This window comes from Balaenoptera physalus (assembly GCF_965194825.1).
Source record: "Balaenoptera physalus genome assembly, chromosome: 20".
Lineage (NCBI taxonomy): Eukaryota > Metazoa > Chordata > Mammalia > Artiodactyla > Balaenopteridae > Balaenoptera > Balaenoptera physalus.
Window position 1 is genome coordinate 16,236,963 of NC_138901.1, and position 19,149 is coordinate 16,256,111.

Consider the following 19,149-nt stretch of genomic DNA (forward strand, 5'->3'; position numbering starts at 1 on the left):
AATTCCCGCCCTCTCCTGGCGGGAATTCAGCGCCTAGTCCCATTCTCCATTAATCCCATTTTAGAAACTGGGAAAGTACAGCATGAATAACTGTCATTATTCTACTTACTTCACAGGGTTGGTCAGGGGATAAAATAACACTGTGAATGGGAAATGCTTTCAAAATATAAAAATCTCAACGGAAGTCAAAAATACTCAAATCCTTTTGATCTGATATAAACAAATAAATTCAAATAGGTGACTCTTTTCTACTATTACCATTCTGACTACTGCTATTATTGCATACTCTTTCTTGGAGGACAAGGAACAATAGGTCGTGGTACATTTTTTTTCCCCCAAGTGCTAACAAATGCCTCCAATCCAAAAAAATTAAGATTGCTCTCTTGATTGACATCTGGTAAGGACAAGAAATCACTTGAACATACAGAGAGAGAGGTGTGGAGGGGACAGAAAGGAGAGGAAAAGGAAAGCATTTTAGTTTATGGTTATTGATACTCACACCCCACTGTTTACAGAGGGAGGAGCACTTTTAATATTATACTTTTTTTTTATGATAACAAATTGGGGCAAAACACTCAAGATGAGAGTTTGCCCTCCAGATTAAGAAAAAAAATAGGAAGAAAGAAAAAGCAGCAGAGAAGTGAGAATGAAATTATATTAGTGACTAAAAAGGAATTAAAATGCGGCCTAAACCTCCCCCCACCAAAAAGGCAGAGAAGAAAATGAGAAGTAAGTCCTATTAGAGTCTTCTTCTTTGTGGGATCCAAACCCATTCTTCTTGTTTTATCCATGGATGTCAGGCTGAGTGTGAGCAGGTCTACCTTCTGATGTGTACTCAGGACTATAGAAGAATTCCTAGTATTTCTCTCCACATTAGGGTTGCCAAATTTGGTAAATATTTAGGATATACTTATACTAAAAGTATTTGTTGTTTGATTCAAATTTAACTGGGGTATCCTGTATTTTATCTGGCAACCTTAACTCCAGCTCCACCCACCATGACCCCAATGATCAGCCCCTTCAATTAACAATATTTGCCAAACTTGCTATTGTAACAACCCATTCTGATGCAATAGGTTCAGGGTCCATCCTGGAAACCTTTATATTTAACAAGCACCCTAGGTGATTCTTACCAGCAGGCAAATTTGGAAGGTTCTAGATCCCAACATGATGCCACCAAGGCCAAGACCACAAGTTGAACCTCTCTGTGAAGCCAGCCTCTCTGCTAGATTCACAGTCCAGAGACAGCACACCACCCCAACCCGTATCAGTATCCAGTCCCCCAAGAACACACCCTATGCAGATGAGCCCAAAACTCTGCGCTCATCCGCGTTGGCTATGTTTTCCTATTACCCAGCCAAGGGCTTGCTATCCACACCCAGAGCTGCTGTCCTCCAGGACCAGGGAAAGCTGAGCCCAACCAGTTGTTTTTCCAGGCACTGCCAACTCTGCCTGTAACAGCCAAGGTAGGAGAGGCAGGAGAAGAGGGCTCTCCAGGGTTGATTATTCAACAAATCACATGCAAAATGGCCCAGATGGTTCACTTTTGGTTTTTAAGATCAACAGCCAAGATACTTTCAGCAGTTAAACTTGGTCAGTGCAGGGGAAGCCCTCAGGAAAAAAACAGCAGTCCTGTTCAAGTTTCAGTCCGGGATTCCCACCTCCCATTTCTCCCTGGTTGACAAATGATAACTCACACTGGTCTCCTCTGCTATCCCTCCTCCCCTCTTAGAGAGATAATTGTAGTCATTCACTAAGCCCTTGGCCCTCCCACTTCCCCAGGGTGCTGAGAACTCAGCAAAGGCCAGGAGGATGCTTCACTAACTTCCTGTGTCCCCCTCCCCCTCCCTAGGTCCTGTCCACTGATTCAATCCAGAGCAATAAATCTGACTTTATCACTCAAAAAAACCAAAAACAAACAAAAAACACACTTTCCTTTTTAAGTTCCATCCTCCTAGAAAATATCTTATTGGACCATCTATCTCCTCTCATTAGTTTTCTTTGGTCCTGGATACACCCATCTTCTCTCTGACTCCATCCCTCATCCCTAGGCTAGTCCTACATTACATTTTGATCCTACCTGGTACCTTTCCCACCCTCCTTCTTCCCTCCTCCCACCTTGGTATGCCCCATGGGAAAAAATTCACCATGGCCATCAATAAATATTCTACATATATCTCTGAATTCTGGTCACATGACCTAAGGGGTTTGTCTGGTCAGGCCTCAGCATGGCCTCAGCAGGCCAGTTACTTGGCTTGTTCCTATGCAGATCAAGACAGGTGACAGACATTCCAAGAATCCCAGACTCCTCTGAACCACAGTTTCTCCATTTTGTTTTGCTTTGGGTTGAAGAGGGGGGAGCATCTTTTGAGTGATACTAGGGCTTCTGCCCTGGCCACCCCTCCGCTCCAACCAGCTACAGGCCATCCAATCCAATGAGGCGCCCTCCCCATCCAGCTCTCCCTTCTTCGAGGATTCAGCTGCAGAATTCCAACTTCCTCGTAAAAGAAGCTTAATAATATCATGATGGTGACCAAGGGAAGGAGCATACGGCAAATGAGAAGGGAGGAGGCCACATCACACTTGAGCAGCCAGTTCAGCCCAGAGGGGTGGAGAACCTGCGGGGGTGGAGGGGAAGGGCTCACTCAACCCAGCCCCACCCCCAACTCCCAGCCCCAGGGAATATTTCGTTTGCTAAATGAAGTCAATGTGGCCCAGATGTTGGGCAGCTGCCTCTGGATGCAGTTCTCGTGCTGAACTGCTCAGAGGCCAAAGCAGTGTGCTGGGCTGGCCTCTGTCATCTGGCTGTCCTCTCGTTGAGGGATAAACACAGCCTCTCGGCTCCCACTCCCCCCTCTCCCACCCCGCACCAGCCTTCCAGGGAGGTTGCCTTTTTAGGAAACTCAGCAGATTGGGAAGAGAAGCAGAGAGAATGAGTTTAGAGCAGTCACAGAGCTGCGGAGGGCAGGGACAGAGAGGGCGCCTCAGGTAGCTGACACGCAGCCAGGCCAGGAGTTCAGGTAACCACCTGCCGGGGACCAGGCCCATGGCTCAGCCCCAGACTCCGTAAGCACTGGACCTTCTCCAGCCACACTCACCCCCCAGCTCTTGCCAGCTCCAAACTCCCATCCCAGCCACAAACACAGCCATTCCCTCAGACACACTCATTCCCTAGGGCCCCAGACACAACAAATCCTCTGCCTAGACACAGCTAACCCTTTCCTGTCACCCTCCCAGCCTCACCAAATTGGCCCAGCTCTTTCTTTCATTGATACCTTCCCAAGAGAAGGAAGGAAGGAGAGGAAGAGGAGAAAGAAAGGGGAAAATGTAAAGCCATGGGGGTCCAGTCATCAGACAGGAAAAGGGAAGAGAAAAGATCCTCTGTCTAAACAGCCCCCCACACAAGTGCAAGATCCCTCTCTTATTTGCCTTTTAAAGCTTCTGGAATATTCATAAGCCAGCATCCCCTCTGTACCTATAACCCTCTCGTGCCTCCCTTTTTGAGACCCGAGGCCCTGCTTCTCGGGGTGTTGCACCCCAACAAAAATCAAGCAAGGTGTGGTAAAGGACGGCAATGGCTACAGAGAGGCCAGCAGGCCTAACCACTCTGCCTAAGGCCGGGGCCACGCGGTACACTCTGGATGGCATTCCCAGCAACAGCCCCTGACAGCTCCCTTCGACGTCCATCAATGGGAAGGCTTCTCCCTAGTTTTGCTCAGAAGGGACAAGGGGCTTGTATACTTAGGAGGAAGGAGATATCCCCATGGGTCTGTCTCTACACAAAAGCAGCTAAGTCTAGGGAAGAAATAAAGTCAGATATCTGCTCCTTACCTCGTCTGAGCACCAGGCACACATGGGACTCACAGCCAGACATTGCTGGCAGGAGCTCACACCTCGTGTGGCACAGATGTTGGGCCCTGCAACAGAGAGACAGAGGCATTAGTATCTCATTTGACATGACCAAGTACCTGGTCTGCCCCCATCCTTTCCCAGCTTTCCCAAATGCCCAGGTTTACAGCTCTCAGATGCACACAAAATACACCTTAACCATCCCATAGACATTTACCAAACACAGGCTGTTTGGTAAGGGAGAAGGAGAATGAGGAAGGTCGGGAGAAACTCGTCACAGCCCTCAACTGATGAGGTCACTGTGACGGCAAGTGATGGAGCAAGTGTCAGATCATAAATGATGGAAAGGCTTTAATTAACAACTGATTTGACACCTATATTGTACAAATGAAAATCTCAGGCCCAGAGCCATGGCAATGTACCCTCTCTCCAATTATTCTAGTGACTTAGTCACAGCCGCTACACGGGGAATTCAGAGCCCGGATGCACTAACATTAACACACAGTCTAAATATGGGGGTAGGGGGTGACCGCCAGGGCAGTGTCCTACTGGCCTGCCAGGGGAAAGCAAATCTTCTGAAATCTTCTCAAGCTTCCCAATACACATATCTTGGGATTCAAGTATATAGAATGCTTTAGGGAAAACCGCAGAAATATTAGAAAAAGTTGACTGATATAAGCTGGAAGAACATGGAATTTTGGAGCTGGAAGACCTGTATTTGAATTCTGAATGCGCTTCTTACTAGGTGTCATGACCTTGGTCAAGTTAGTTTATCTCCATGAAGTGATAATATCTGTCTCACAGGATTTGTGCAAAGAAGTCAGTGAGATAAAGGAGAAGCACTGGGTACACTACAAAATGCCACTCAAGTGTGAACAGTCTTCATACTGTCAAAGGACAGAGAAAAAGCTGCAGGGAGGAGCAGAGACAACCAGAGGCATGAAAAGAGCCCTGAGAAGCCCAACCAGGAAGCAAAGCCCAGACATTTGCCTGGACAGAAGCCCCCATCCTCCCTCCTTCCCCCAGCTTAGCCTGCCTGGCCTCAGTCAGGTAAACCTCCAGTGCCCCAGGAAGGCCTTTTGCAGTACAGTCAGCCCTCCATATCCGTGGGTTCTGCATCCGCAGATTCAAACAACCACGGGTTGGAAATAGTCAGGAAAAAAAATTCCAGAAAGTTCCAAAAAGCAAAAGTTGAATTTGCCACGTGCCAGCAACTATTTACATAGCATTTACATTGGATTTACAACTATTTACATAGCATTCACATTGTATTGTAAGTAATCTAGAGATGATTTATAGAATACAAGAGGATGTGCAAAGGTTATATGCAAACACTAAACTATTTCTATAAGGGACTTGAGCATCCTTGGATTTTGGTGGTCAGGGAAGCCTGGAATCAATCTCCCACAGATCCCGAGGGACGACTGTGCAAAGAGCAGAATGAGGGAGACCCATTCCTACTATGACCCAATTATCCTGACAATTACTTTATCCAATTTTCTAAAGTGGTCCCTTGCCCCCAGTTCGTAAGACCAGCAAATATATTTGGGGGAAATCAACCTCATCACTGGGATGTTTTCCCAGTGTCCCTGAAACTTCTTACGGAGCTGTCTCAGTCTCTTTTATAACAGCTTGGCTGAACTCCCTTTCAACATCTGGGGCCAAAAAACAAAAAAAAACAAAAAAACAACCACCCAGCAAATGCGTGTGTACACACGTACACAAAATATTGTTAAGAAAAATTATCTAAAATGTGGAAATAGGCAAAGGGAGTACTGGGTGTCCTTTCAAGGTAATGCAAAGGGTTGACTAGTAGACCCACCATGCTTAGGGATTATCTGATTTTCCAGGGATGTGTACCTTTGTTTGACTTCTATCTTATGATTCTGTAAGAATAGAGGTTGACCTGTAGAAAACCAACAACAGTGGAGAACAACGTATATGATTCTTATCCAACAGCAACATAAATGATTTCTGTCCGGTAGAAAAGGTAACCCCCAAAGGTTAAGGTTTATTGCCTTGTAGAACATTAACCAATTTTGAATCTGTTAGGTAACTGATTTCAGCATTCCTTTGACTGACCAACTCTAACTCCCTTACGTGAATTCTCTTTTGAACTAGTCAACATCTTACTGGTTCCCTGATTAAGTTGGATGAAATCTTTGACACATGTTCATTTTATAGTTGTATGAGAATCATACTTTTAACTCTTTGAAAATTGCACTTTAACAGTATCCATCTCAGGGCAGAGTGACCTAACAGAAAAGGTACACACACAGTCAGTAGACTGTGGTCCTAACTGAGTCACCCACTAATAATATAGCCTTGGATGATTCATTTAATTCCTCTCAGCCTCCGTTTCTTCACTCCAATATTCCCAACTTATAATTATTTATGTATCTGCCTTAACAACACTGCCACTCAATAGATTTTAAGCCTCTTGAGGCCGGTCCTGCCCAGCCCAGCCTCAGTCCTTGCTCAAAGGAGATGCTCAATAAATATATATTAGAGCAAATTGAGAGGTATTGGACTAGATCAACTTTGTTTTGTTTTTTAAGCAACTGAGCTCATTTCTCCAAATTATGCATAGAATTCCAAAATAAAACACGCAAATGTGTTGAAACTGTTCCTTGGGCAATTTAAATTTTCATTGTTCTCCACAAAACATTAGATTATACGTGGAATCCTTGAAGCACCTCTGGAAGCCCCACATTTCTTCAGAGCCCTGAGTCTGTCTAACTTCAAAGGCCCTTCCCAGGACTTCCCTGGTGGCGCAGTGGTCAAGAATCCGCCTGCTAATGAAGGGGACATGGGTTCGATCCCTGGTCCGGGAAGATCCCACATGCCGCGGAGCAACTAAGCCCATGTGCCACAACTACTGAAGCCCGCACGCCTAGAGCCCGTGTTCTGCAACAAGAGAATCCACCGCATTGAGAAGCCCGCGCACCGCCACGAAGAATAGCCCCTGCTCGCCGCAATTAGAGAAAGCCCGGGCGCAGCAACAAAGACCCAATGCAGCCAAAAATAAATAAATAAATTTATTTTAAAAAAGGCCTTTCCCAACCCTAAAATTCTGCAAATGATATGCTACTGTAAGTCCCTGAGTAACCTCTGGGGCTCCAGCCTCTGACTGACTCCAACCTAAGCGTGTGATACAAGGACTGCGAGGTGGAAATTACGGCAGTGGTTCCAGACCTGGCCCTAAGGCACCAAGGCCACCTCTGAGTTGGGGTGGCCCTCAGCCATGTACTGTCTTTAATGGAAGAAAAGTAGCCAATCTTCCCAGAGCTGCCAGATTCAGAATGCCTGAATGTTCAGAACCAGCAATGCATCCAGAAGGCCTCTCCCTACATGGGCTGCCTGGCCATCTGTTATCTCACAACTGCTCTTTTCTCAGCCAGATGGGAACTCATCCCCCCTTTACTGCCTTATTGGAAGAGTTCTGAGAGAAGCATAGCCTGCACTATTTTAGGCATCCCTTCTTGAAGTTTCCATGAGAATCTACATCCAGGGGAGTAATTCTGGACCTAAGTGACATGGATTTTTGGTAGGGAGAGGAGAAGCACGAGATCGCGGGAAGAGTCAGAAGAGAGAAGAGGGCCGTGGGAGGTGTGGGCTCTGTCTAATTATTTTCTGAAAACTTTTCCCAGTCTATCCATTTAGCCATCCATTCATTCTCAAATTAGCATTTCCCCATGAGTCCTTGACTCATAGCCACAAAAGAAAGCCTTACCAGATGTGAAATAAACAACAGCAGGCCCCCCCCCCCCCGCAGTGAACGGGCAGTCCCTGACCCCAGAAGATGATATGAGCTGCTGGGACTTGTTCTTTAGGAAGTCATGGCTGGAGAGTCACGGTTACCCAGCTCCCCTTACCTCTCCTTTTTAATGAATCACAGGTTGATTTCATGAGAACCAATGATTCCCCCTCCCACCCGCTTCCTGGGATGCCCCCCACCAAGACCTGCGACCAAGGGCAGGTTCCCCGGAATGCAGTGGCTGAAAGCGACTGACTCATCAGAAATCTCTGCTCCTGGGCCATGCTGATTCAATGAGCCGTTGCTCCGAGGCCACCCCTCCCCCCAAACATGTGGAAGGAGTTTGGGCCTCTGTTTCCAGTCATTCATAAGGCCTATGTTCCTGCTCAGCCTCGGAGGCCCAGACTCGGCTCTGCTGGAGAATCAAGGATCTTCATCAGAACTTTGCCACTGAAACAAATTAACAACCCCTACCACCCATTTTCTGGGACAGCTTAGCCAGAGCGAGGCAACAGGAGGACAGGCCCTGGTCCTCCCAGTGTAGTTACAAAGCAACCAATCCCTGTCACACTCTGAGCACAATAGCTGGCAAGACAGAAAGTTCTCAATAAAGGCTGCTGCTGCTATGGTTGCTATTGTTTTTATTGTTGCTGTTTTTATCCTGAGGCCCAAGCAGTTGAAGGCAGGGGATCAAAAATATAATCTAGGAGGGATGGCCAAGAAGAGAAGGCCGATTAGAAAACATAGACAAGACCAGAAAAGAACTTTGCCTGGAACGTAGAAGTAGAAGGCTGTGGTTTGACACATCAGCCCAATTCACAGAACCAGAAGAGAGACAAAGGGTGGGGAAAATGGAGAAAAAAAAGGGAACAAGGAAGGGAGTTGGAACCAGTGGAAGTCATAATGCGTCAATGAGAGCTATTTTGAGGATATGCTGTCCAATTAGACAGGATGTCAGAACACAGGAACGGGCCACCCTAGTGAGGCCAGGGGACTCCAGGAGAGGGCTCAGTCAGAGGGAAAGGTGTTCAGTGGGGAGGAAGGGGTATCCATACCGCAAACACCATGCACATCTCTCTTACTATCTGCAGGGAGGAGTTCTGGCCTGGGTCTCCAGCCCCGCCACTGACCTTTGACTAGTGACTTCTCAAATAGGTCCATGGGGACACTGGGTGACTCAGGCAGTGCCTGATCTTCCATTGCAGTCACCTGGCTGGGTGAGTCATCCAAGAACAAAACATAGGCTAACTGTGCTATGGATGCAACAAGTGGTTTCTCTAGAACAAGCTGTTAAGAAAGTTTATTTTATTTTTGTTCTTTCATTTACATGCAGCAGCAGCTCAGTAATCCAAGGAAGGGGAAGAAGACAGGAAGGTGGGATTCAAGGTAACACATACCTCTGTGCTCTGAGCAGAAAGCTTCAGTAACCATCGCCCAAAGCAGTAGGGAGTCCAAGCTACCGTACAGGAGGCATGCTGATTTCAGGGATTTTCAAATGTTTAAAAAAAAAAAGTGCATCAGAGCCAATTAAATATGGTACTTTACATCGGAAGCCGTTTGTGTACAATTTGCCTTGACCAATATTAAAATGTGTTATGGGTTGAACTGTGTCCCCCAGAAAGATATGCTGAAGTCCTAACCCCCAGTACCTACAACTATGACCTTATTGGGAAATAGGGTCTTTGCAGATGTAATCAAGATGGGGTCATTAGGGTGGGTGCTAATCCAATATGATTGATGTCTTCATAAGAGGAAAACACCACGTGAAGACAGACAGGGAGAATGCTGCCGTATAAAGACAGAGGCAGAGATTGGAGTGATGCAGCTGGAACACAAGGAACGCCAAGAGTTGCCAGCTACCAGCAGAAGCTAGGAAGATATGAGGAAGGAGTCCATCCAGCGTCTCAGAGGGAGCATGGCCCTGTTGACACCCTGATTTCAGATTTCTAGATTCCAGAGAGAATAAATTTCTGTTGTTTTAAGCCACCCAGTTACAGCAGCCCTGAGGAGCTAATAATACAAAATGGATTTGCATTTCCATAGCATATATGACATGATTTTGAGGAACATTGCTCTGAAATACTCTGCATGATTGAAAAAAGCCAGCCTAACCATTTTGTAATGGTTAACCCACCTATGGATAACAGAAAAGTATTTACTTTTCTTTTATACTTTTCTACTAACATTTATCAATGGTGTTGGCATTCATTCATCCACTCACTTACTCAACAAATATTCACTGAGTACCTACCTGTGTCTGGCACTCTGCTAAGCACTGGAGACACAATGATGAACTAAACAACCCCCTTACTCTTGTGGAGCTGAGAGTTTAGTGAAAATCAAACATGCTCAACAGAAAGCCAAAACATACACAACGAACAAGTACCATTTCAAACAGTGGCAAAGGCATTAAGAATATAAAGCAGGACAAAGCGTCAGTAAGGGGAGGGTGTCTGTCTCCTTTAAAGAAAGGCCTCTCTGAGTGACATTTCAAAATGATATGAAGGAGTGAGTCATGGGAAGATCTAGGGGAGGAGTATTCCGGAAAGAATCCACAACAGCTAGATGGTCCTCAGCCTCTTAAAGAAACAGCAGGAAGAGAGAGGGAAGAGGAGGGAGATAGAGAGAGGCGGTTGGAAACGCAGTCAGAGACCATAATACTGGGAAGCAGTAGCCATGGTAGGGAGTGTGGCTGTCATTCTCCGTGTGGTGGGAAGCCGCTGGTGGGCTGTAAGCAGACGTGAGCAGAAGCAGATCATCCTGGCCGCGAAAGGAGGGCAGACAGTAGGGGAACAAGACCAGAAAGAGACCAGTTAGGAAGCGTTACAACCATCCAGGCAGCAGAGGGCAGGGGGTTGGATTTGGATGGTAGTGGTATCCGGGGCATGGTTAGACCCTAGATGTTCTCTGAGGACTTGCTGACCCACTGGCATGAGGGACGTGACCGAAAAACAGGAAGGATTTTTCGCCCTGAGCAAGTGGATCCCCTTGGACAAAGCTCAAATGTACTGACCACGGGCCATGCCCTTTCACTGACCTTTCTTCAGCCAGTAGGCCCTGCCCTTGTAAGTGAAGCCAGATCATGTCTTGTTATCATCTCCAGCTGGGATAATTAAGTCACCATGTTTTATGCTGAACACTGCAGAAAAAGGACAGAGTCCTGTCTTCTGTGTAGTTATTATCTAAAATTAACACCCAGCCCCTGGAAAACACCCTGAGGGCAGGGGGAGTAAAACGATGAACACTATTATTGTGTAACAGTGGATGTGGTGGGGGAAGCATGGTGGTGGGACAGCAGACAGGAGACCTCAGGTCTAAAACCACTTTTCCGGCTCCACTGGCTGTGTGACCTCAGGCACGCCCCTTCATCTCTCTGGTGCTCTCTCTAAGGTCCAGTGACTCTTTGAGTCTCTGTCACGTCCCTATTCGAGAACTTATAATTGTTCCCTCCTATTTAACAGGTGTAACCCAGCCACATCAGCCAAGCGCTGGAGACCTTCCTTCCCCCCATGCTCCCAAATATGGGCGGAATACTTACCTCAGCAGTTGTTAGGATTAAATGAGATAACATAGATGAAAGAACCACAGATGGCATAGCGGATGCTCAGTAAATGCTGGTTTCCTTCCTCCTGACCTTCATGCAAATCACTTCCTGCACTAGGATGCCCGTCCCCCCCACACCCCTACCCGCCTCAGGGTCAGATGAGAGAGGGTCCTTGGTCTCTACAGGATACAGTGAAGAATCACTGGCCAGGAGACAGGAGCCCCCAGGGCTAGACCCCACCAATGCCACTAAACTAGTTGTGTTATCTTGGGCAAGTCACTTCACCTCTCAGGACCTCCCTTTTTGCTTCTCTGTAAAACAAACGGTATTAGATTAGATGATTTTCAAGCTGCCGCCAGCCCTGGAAGTATATATTCCAAGCAGAAAGCATCAACAAGCTGACTAATACTCTAGGAAGCCTAACATCCCAGGGCCCAAGACCCCTCAAATATTGCACACATGTCCATTTCTTCCTAATGGCCTAACTAATAATTTGATTCAAATGTTGCATCTCAAGTTCTGGAAAATTTTATCAGCACAGGCCCCACCTCCCATCTGACTCATTCAGTATAGAAAAGAGGCAAGCCCACACCAAGCTCTGTTTGAGGCCCAGCCCAGCAGCACGCTTTTGGTGACCTCCTTGGCATTCAACTGTCCAATTCTGCTACTTTTCTCCTGCAGCTCATATCTTGTGGGTATAAACAGCAGGCGGTGGTGCTGTCACCAGCCCTTGCTTCCAGCCTGTCTTGGTAGGAAGGCAAATTGGTCCCACCATTTTGGAGGACAATTTGGAAAACCTATTAAAATTTAAATTTAAAATATTCATGTCCTTTGACCCAGCAGCTTTAGTTTAAGAAATTCAGCCTGCAGAAACACTTGAACAAAGGTGCATAATAATGAACAAGGATGTCCCCTGCCACTTTATCTGCAGTAGTAGATAATTGAGGTGATCCCAATGTCTACCAACAGGGAATTGGTTAAGAAAATTCAGGTATATCCATATAGCAATATGCCTTCTGGCTAGAATTACAGCTCTTGGCATAAATAGTAATGGAAGGCCATGCACTGATATAAAAAGATGCCCACGGTATATTAAGTGACAATGATCCTATTGCGGATGATTCTGCTTGAGAAACAACAATAATGATAAATCACTATATACGGTGACAAACACATAGGAAAAAAATTCTGGAGTAACTGTCAACAGTGGTTATCTTTAAGTACAAGACTACAAGGGACTTGTACTTTCTACATTATTCTATTTCTGTACTGCTTGACTTTTTTTTTTTTTTTTCCAGCCGTGCCATGCAGCTTGTGGGATCTTAGTTCCCTGACCAGGGATTGAACCTTGGCCACTGCAGTGAAAGCGCTGAGTCCTAACCACTGGATGGCCAGGGAATGTCCTTGATTTTTTTTTTTTCCCACAAAAAGCTGAATTCATTTTATAAGCTAAAAAAACAAATTAAAGCTAATTTTAAATGTCTTCTCTTCTGCCTCAGTCTCTACATTTGCATTCATTTAAATGTAAGCTCCCCAGGGCATGCCAGGCTCTCTACAAGCAAGCACCTTCAGCACCAAAACCCGGTAACCTCTTGGAATCCCAAAGCTCAAGGGGAACTCCAGAAGAAACTTGGTCCAGCCCACTCCCACAGCCTTCAGGACTCTCCCAGGAGAGTGTGGTCTATTCTCAATTTGTAGGAGTCCCAGAATGGAGGCACCACACTCCCCTCCTCTTCCACCTCCCCAAGGAGTTGGTCAAACCTGCCCCTTGCAGGTGGCTCCAGCCCAGGTAGAACCTGGAGGAGTTTATCACGTGCAGTGGCTAAAGCAGGGGTTTGGAATCATCAGCGGTTCTCACAGACCTGGGTTCCCTCTATCCAAGAATCCCATCAGCAAACAGATTTAGGGTTGACGACAGGGACTTTCAAAGTGGCTACTGAATGTGCCTTTTGCCAAACTTCTGGAGCTTTCTTCCAGGGCAAAGTTTTTCAATCTTGTTTTTAACTGCAGACCTCCCTTTCCCCCCCCCCCCCAAAGAAATCCTTACATGGACTTCCACATTGTTAATCAGCTAAAGGAAAAACTTCTCCAATTGGTGGTGGCGAAGGGCAAGAGCAAACCGACGTCTCTCCCTCTGACACATTCACCCGTTTGCAGCCCTTGAGACCCCAAGAGCCTGAGGCCCAGAGGTAAGATGACTTGTTCAAAATCACCCAGCAAATTGACAGAAAAGCCTGCAGAGCCATGAATCGCATATTGGTTTCTCAATTCCAGACCCACAGTTCTTTTCACCCTGAGGGGTTTTTCTCTATATGAACAAAAAAAGTGGGTTTTGTAAGTTGAAAAAATGTAACACAAGTTTAGGTAAAAGAATAGACATACACATGAGAATTATTACATATATACATACCCATGAGAATTATTACATACATTATTACATAATGCAATAATTCTTGCATTATTACATATGCAAGAATTATTACATATGCAAGATTTTACAAAAAATATGAATAGAACACACCATCTAATTAACAGTGAACATTAGGGGGGAACAGAATTAGAGGGGAACCAGCCATTTACTCTCCAATATGTGGCTTTCATATAATGAGCATATATCACCTCATTCGCCCCGTGAATGTTTAAATAGCTTTACTGACTGAACTAAGGAATGCTGGCAGAGAGGAAGAGAAGTCTTTTTGTGGGAACATGAAAGAAAACCAGAAAGGAAGACTTAGGGTGGGTTGTTTTTTTCAGAGATGCTACCCCAAATTTTAAAAGGTAGAATAGCCCCAGTTTACTTAGCTTCTAGCTCCAAAGATTGTGACATACCATATTTGACCACATTTGCTTTTAGGACCAAGGATAATAAAAGTGCTGGTTGCAAACGCATCTATCCAATTTCAAAATTTAGAAATTGAAAGCTGGATCTGGGTTTAACAGATATAGCCCCCTGCTTTCAGGGTAACTGTCTCAGAACCTGAGGAAGACAGAGTAGCCTGAGATAACCTCTTAGCATTCTGATATACGCAACAACATGAATGAGTCTCGAACACATTATGCTAAGTGAAAAAAGCCAGACTTGAAAGGCTACACACTGTATGATTTCATTGATATGACATTCTGTAAAAGGAAGAATTGTAGGGACAGGAAACAGATCTGCCAGGAAATAAAGGTGGGGAAAGGAAATTGTTGACAAGGAGCTCAAGACAACTCTTTAGGGTTGACGGAAATATTCTGTATCTTGATTATGCTGATGGTTACTTGACTGTGAGCATTTGTCAAAATTCATAGAACTGTACACCTAAAAAGGATGAATTTTACAGTACATAAATTATACATAAATAAACTAACTATAAAGAAAAGAGTGTTCCTGGTGATACTGTGTGCATGCAGAGAAAGGCAGATTTTATAAATTTTTGCTGCAGAGTCTCCCATTTAAATAAACACCAGCAGTTCACACAGGGAGAACAGGCAGTGTCATTTCCCTGCTTCCACCTGCATTTCCACTTGTGACCTGAGCTCCATCAGCCACAATGATTGTCCCACTCAGAAAGGGCCAGGGGTCAGGAGAAGACAGAAGAGGCGATGGGGTGAAGCAGCAGGCCAGCTCTGTGGGCAGCAGAGGGGGCTGGGTCAAGCCAAATGGTTGATCCCTGAAGCCGCTCAGTCATTCCCCCAGTTAATTATCTGTCTGCTGATTCATGAGCTGTGGTTCCTGCGGGCATGTTTCCTGGCTATCCCTGCCAACAAGGGCAGAAGGAGTCTTAGGGCTGGGAGGGGATGATAACCAGAGATCCTGAGTGGGGTGGGGAGTTGTAGAGGGGGAATTTCTACTAGGAAATTCCAGAGTCATATCCAGACTCTCCCTCCTCACTGTTGCCTGCTTGCCCCAATTATGCTGTGCCCAGCAGACCTCGGCCACTCACACTCACAATTTTGAAGGAGGTAAAGAAGAATGCTGCCCTTCTGTGTATGTTCTCCCAGGAGGTGGGGAAAAAAGCAGACACTTCACAGAGGATCCCCTGAGTTTCCAGTACCCTCAGAGCAGAGATCTAAATGGTGCAAAAGTATAGAGGTCCAAATGCCCAAAGAACTCATGGTCTTGACTGTATTCTAATATCCTCCAGAATGCCCAGATGGAGCACTTGAGGATCGTCTATGAATGAATACAGATATTCAAATATTGGGTATCTTAAGGTGAGGCACATCTCCTCTAGATGCCGTTTCATAGCTTTCCATAGGTACGTATTTTCCCACCTATGTGTCAGCCACTGGGCATAGAGTGTCGAACAAAATAGACATGTCCTTCTTCTCAAAACCTGTGAATGTATTTTACTTTCCTCTTTTCCCAGGGACAGGACTTAAGGTTTTCTCATGGATAAAGCAAATGTATGGGCCTCTCTTCCTCTGGGACTCTTCTGTGAATTCTTATTGCGACGGAGTGGCTGAGATATGCCAAGCCACAAATGCAGAATGGGTTGAAATAAGGAGGAGTCCCCTGTCACACAGGCATGGGAAAAGGGATCCCATGGGTCTCATTTGGGAACCTGGATTGTATTCATGCACGAAGCAGTAGCAGCCTTACCAATACATTGTAGTTACCAAGGATAGGAAGAATAATGACATTCATAGCAAGGACAGGAAGAATAATGCCATTTATTAAAAACATTTTTTGTGCCTTTATCTCATTTAATTGGCACAATCACAGGAGTATTATTTCCTCCACTTTACAGATGAGGAAACTGAGGACCCAAGAGACTAAGTCACTTGCCCAAAGTAAGACAGATAATAAGAGGCAAAATCAAGAATTAAACCCACATCTGATTGGCTTTAAATCATAGCTGTCCCTTTCCCCAGCCAACAAGGCTTCCTCCTATGTCTCTCCAGGCTCCGAGGGTTGCTGCAGAGGGTTTCAGTTGGAGAGTTTCCAGGATATAAATCAGGAGGAGAAATCAGCACCTCAGCTCAGAACTAATCAATTTAGATGGTGATAGCAAACAAAACTTGTTACTCAGTAGGTCTCAGATTAGAATAAAGAACCATATTTGGGGGCTTCCCTGGTGCTGCAGTGGTTGAGAATCCGCCTGCCAATGCAGAGGACATGGGTTCGAGCCCTGGTCCAGGAAGATCCCACCTGCCGAGGAGCAACTAAGCCCGTGCACTACAACTACTGAGCCTGCGCTCTAGAGCCTGCGAGCCACAACTACTGAAGCCCGCGTGCTGCAACTACTGAAGCCTGCGCGCCTAGAGCCCGTGTTTTGCAACAAGAGAAGCCACCGCAGTAAGAAGCCCGCGCACCTCAACAAAGAGTAGCCCCTGCTCGCTGCAACTACAGAAAGCCCGCGTGCAGCAACGAAGACCCAATGCAGCCAAAAATAAATAAATAAAATTAATAAATTTATAAAAAAAAAAAAAAGAACCATATTTGGGGAAGCCACAAGACCCAAGAGTTCTTGAGTGAAGCTAAAAAGATCACCTTTGCACATAAATTCCAAAACTCAAGTCTTCGCTCAAACAACCTCTCTATTCCCCATACGAGACTCTCCCACTCTGGGGAGGCCTCTCTGTGCCACCCCCACCCAGTTCTATCTCTGTCCCTTCAACACTGTGTATCCCAATATAGCTCTCTGACTCTCATCCTGCATCTGCTTCCCAGGGATCTGATGTTACCTGCAAGCCAGCCCCCAACACTGAGATGGGGGATTTAACTACAGTTGAAACTGCTTTTACTGGGGGCTTATTACTCTGGAGGTCTTCTCTAGAGCCCATGCTCTTAAATATGACTCTACCCTGCCTCTCAGAGGGAGTCTGAGGCTAGCTCAGTACAACCCATCACACTTCTGGAATCACCCCAATCACAACAATGAACCTGTGAACAGATCCCCAAGAGGATATTTCATGCAAACTTAGGTATGTCAGTGCAGTGGAAATCTCTACAGATTATTGAAAAAAACCGGATCGACAAAAGGTATACTCAGGGGTGGAGAGAGAGACACCAAAATAACAAACACACTCTTCATTTTCACTAATTGATCCAAGCACCATGCTAGGCTCTATCTTGTGTTACCTTACTTACTTCTAAAACTGTAAGAAAATATAATGATTAGATTCAGAAATCATTCTGAAATTCAGGAAGCTGTAGATGTGTAAAAAAAAAAAAAAAAAAGCAAAAATGTTTTAAGTTCATAGAAGCAGGCATCTCCGTAGGAGACAGCTGAATTGCCTCTGGATTTCTCCATTCAGACAGCATCTGAACCAAGGCTCTAACCTCTCCCAGGGCTGAATGCTGGAGATTCATAATTCCATGCCATGGTCATCAGGCTGCTCACTGCAGGCTAAAGACATCAGCTGACCTGTCTGAGCATCTGTCACATGGGAAGCTTCAGCAGTACTAACTTAAACAGCCCCCTATATATTATCTCTAACTCCTTCATCAAGTTATGGGTCATAAATTGTGGTGATGATTTCAGGAGTGTATACTTATCTCCAAATTCAAGTCATATACATTAAATATACACAGCGTTTTGTACGTCAATCATATCTCAATAAAGTGTTTTTTTTAAATGATGCTGTTGCCCTGTCCTGCACAATCTCTTATACATGCACGAGTCTTGAAGGAAGTCATCAAGTATTTCTGAATAGCTATCTTCGAAATGGCCTTAGCAATAAATCTTACTTTTTAAAAAATAGCTTCTGCAGGAACTAAATTGCCTTACAATGAGTACTACTCTTTTCACTAAAAGTAGGTATATACACACTTGTGCGTCCTCTGCAGGGAAACACAGCCGACCAGGAGCCAGAGTTTTCCTTGGGAAGGTCACACAGGCTTCGGAAAGATCACGGGCAGCAACCCTTGGGCTGTGCTCTGCTCTGCCCCTCCCAGCACCAAGGAGGCCGAATGCCAACTGCCTTGGCAGCTGATAATGTGTGAAGCAGCAGGAGAGACAAAGCCAGGGAGTCAAGCCAGCTCCAGGGACCCCTGGCGTAGCAGCTCGCATACAGTGGAGATTTTTCGGATGCTGGGTTTGTCCCGGAAGCAGAGGCACCGCTGCCACCCGGGGACACTGTAGGAGGCAGAGCCCTCATCCTCCTCCGAATCGTTCCCACGGGGAGCCACCAAGCAAAACCCAAACAGAAACTTGGGAGAAAGTGTACACAAAGAGAAAGGAGAATGTCGAGTAAGTGGCAAACCCGGGGGCGCACACACTCTCATCCGAGAAGCTACAACCGCATCCCTCTGCCAATGCGCGGGAACAGCGGAACAGCCCCGGGAAGCCCCAGCTCGCCTTGGCTTCCAGAGCCAGTCCGCCTTCGGAGGGCCGGGACGACCTGCGATGCGCGCAGCCGGGGCATGAACTCGGGGCTCAGAGATGCGCCCACCTCACCGCGCACGTTGAGACCGCCCGGAGCGGGCGCCTAACCTGGCTAAGGGCTTCGGTGTCCCGGAGCACCCGCCCCTAGGTAGCCTCTCGCCTTTCCCACAGCGGGGCCCGGAAGGTCCCCAGCTCCGGGCTCCGACAGCCCCAGGCTGGTCCCGCGCACTCGGAGCGCAGCCGCGCAGGACCCGCCCGCCCGGTTTCCCCGCTCGAAGTCTGCACACTTGGCTGCGGAAAGACGCGCGGCGCGGCTCACGGGAGAGCTGCGTCCCCGCCGCGCGGGAGCCTCACTCACCTCCGACGCCGACGCCCGCCAGCGCCCCCAGCACCAGCACAGCGGCCCATAGCGGCCGCGCTCGCATCTCGTCCGCTGGCCGCCGCGCTCCGCCTCGGCCGCGTCCTCCAGCCCCACAGCTCGCAGCGGCGCCCGCGGCCGCTTTTCCCGTGGCCGAAGGGGAGGGGACGCAGGGGGTGGGACGCAACGGGGCGGGCCGTGGACTTGCGCTTCCTCCCCTCTGGCCCTTTTCTGGACCCTCCACCGCATGGGGGGAAGTGAGAAACCGCCGCGCGTTTCTCGCCACTTCGGCCGGCCGGTACGCAAGGCAAGACTGGGACCGGAGAGG

At 46.8% G+C, this 19,149-nt stretch overlaps 1 protein-coding gene across 1 annotated transcript in view; it reads right to left on the reverse strand.

Moving 5' to 3' along the window:
* ITGB3 (integrin subunit beta 3) overlaps positions 1 to 19,149 on the reverse strand; it is a 55,379-nt gene that overhangs the window by 31,235 nt on the left and 4,995 nt on the right. Inside the window, 2 exon segments of the mRNA XM_082443119.1 lie at positions 3,832 to 3,917; positions 18,822 to 19,149. Of these exon segments, the coding sequence (XP_082299245.1) occupies positions 3,832 to 3,917; positions 18,822 to 19,149 (414 nt within the window).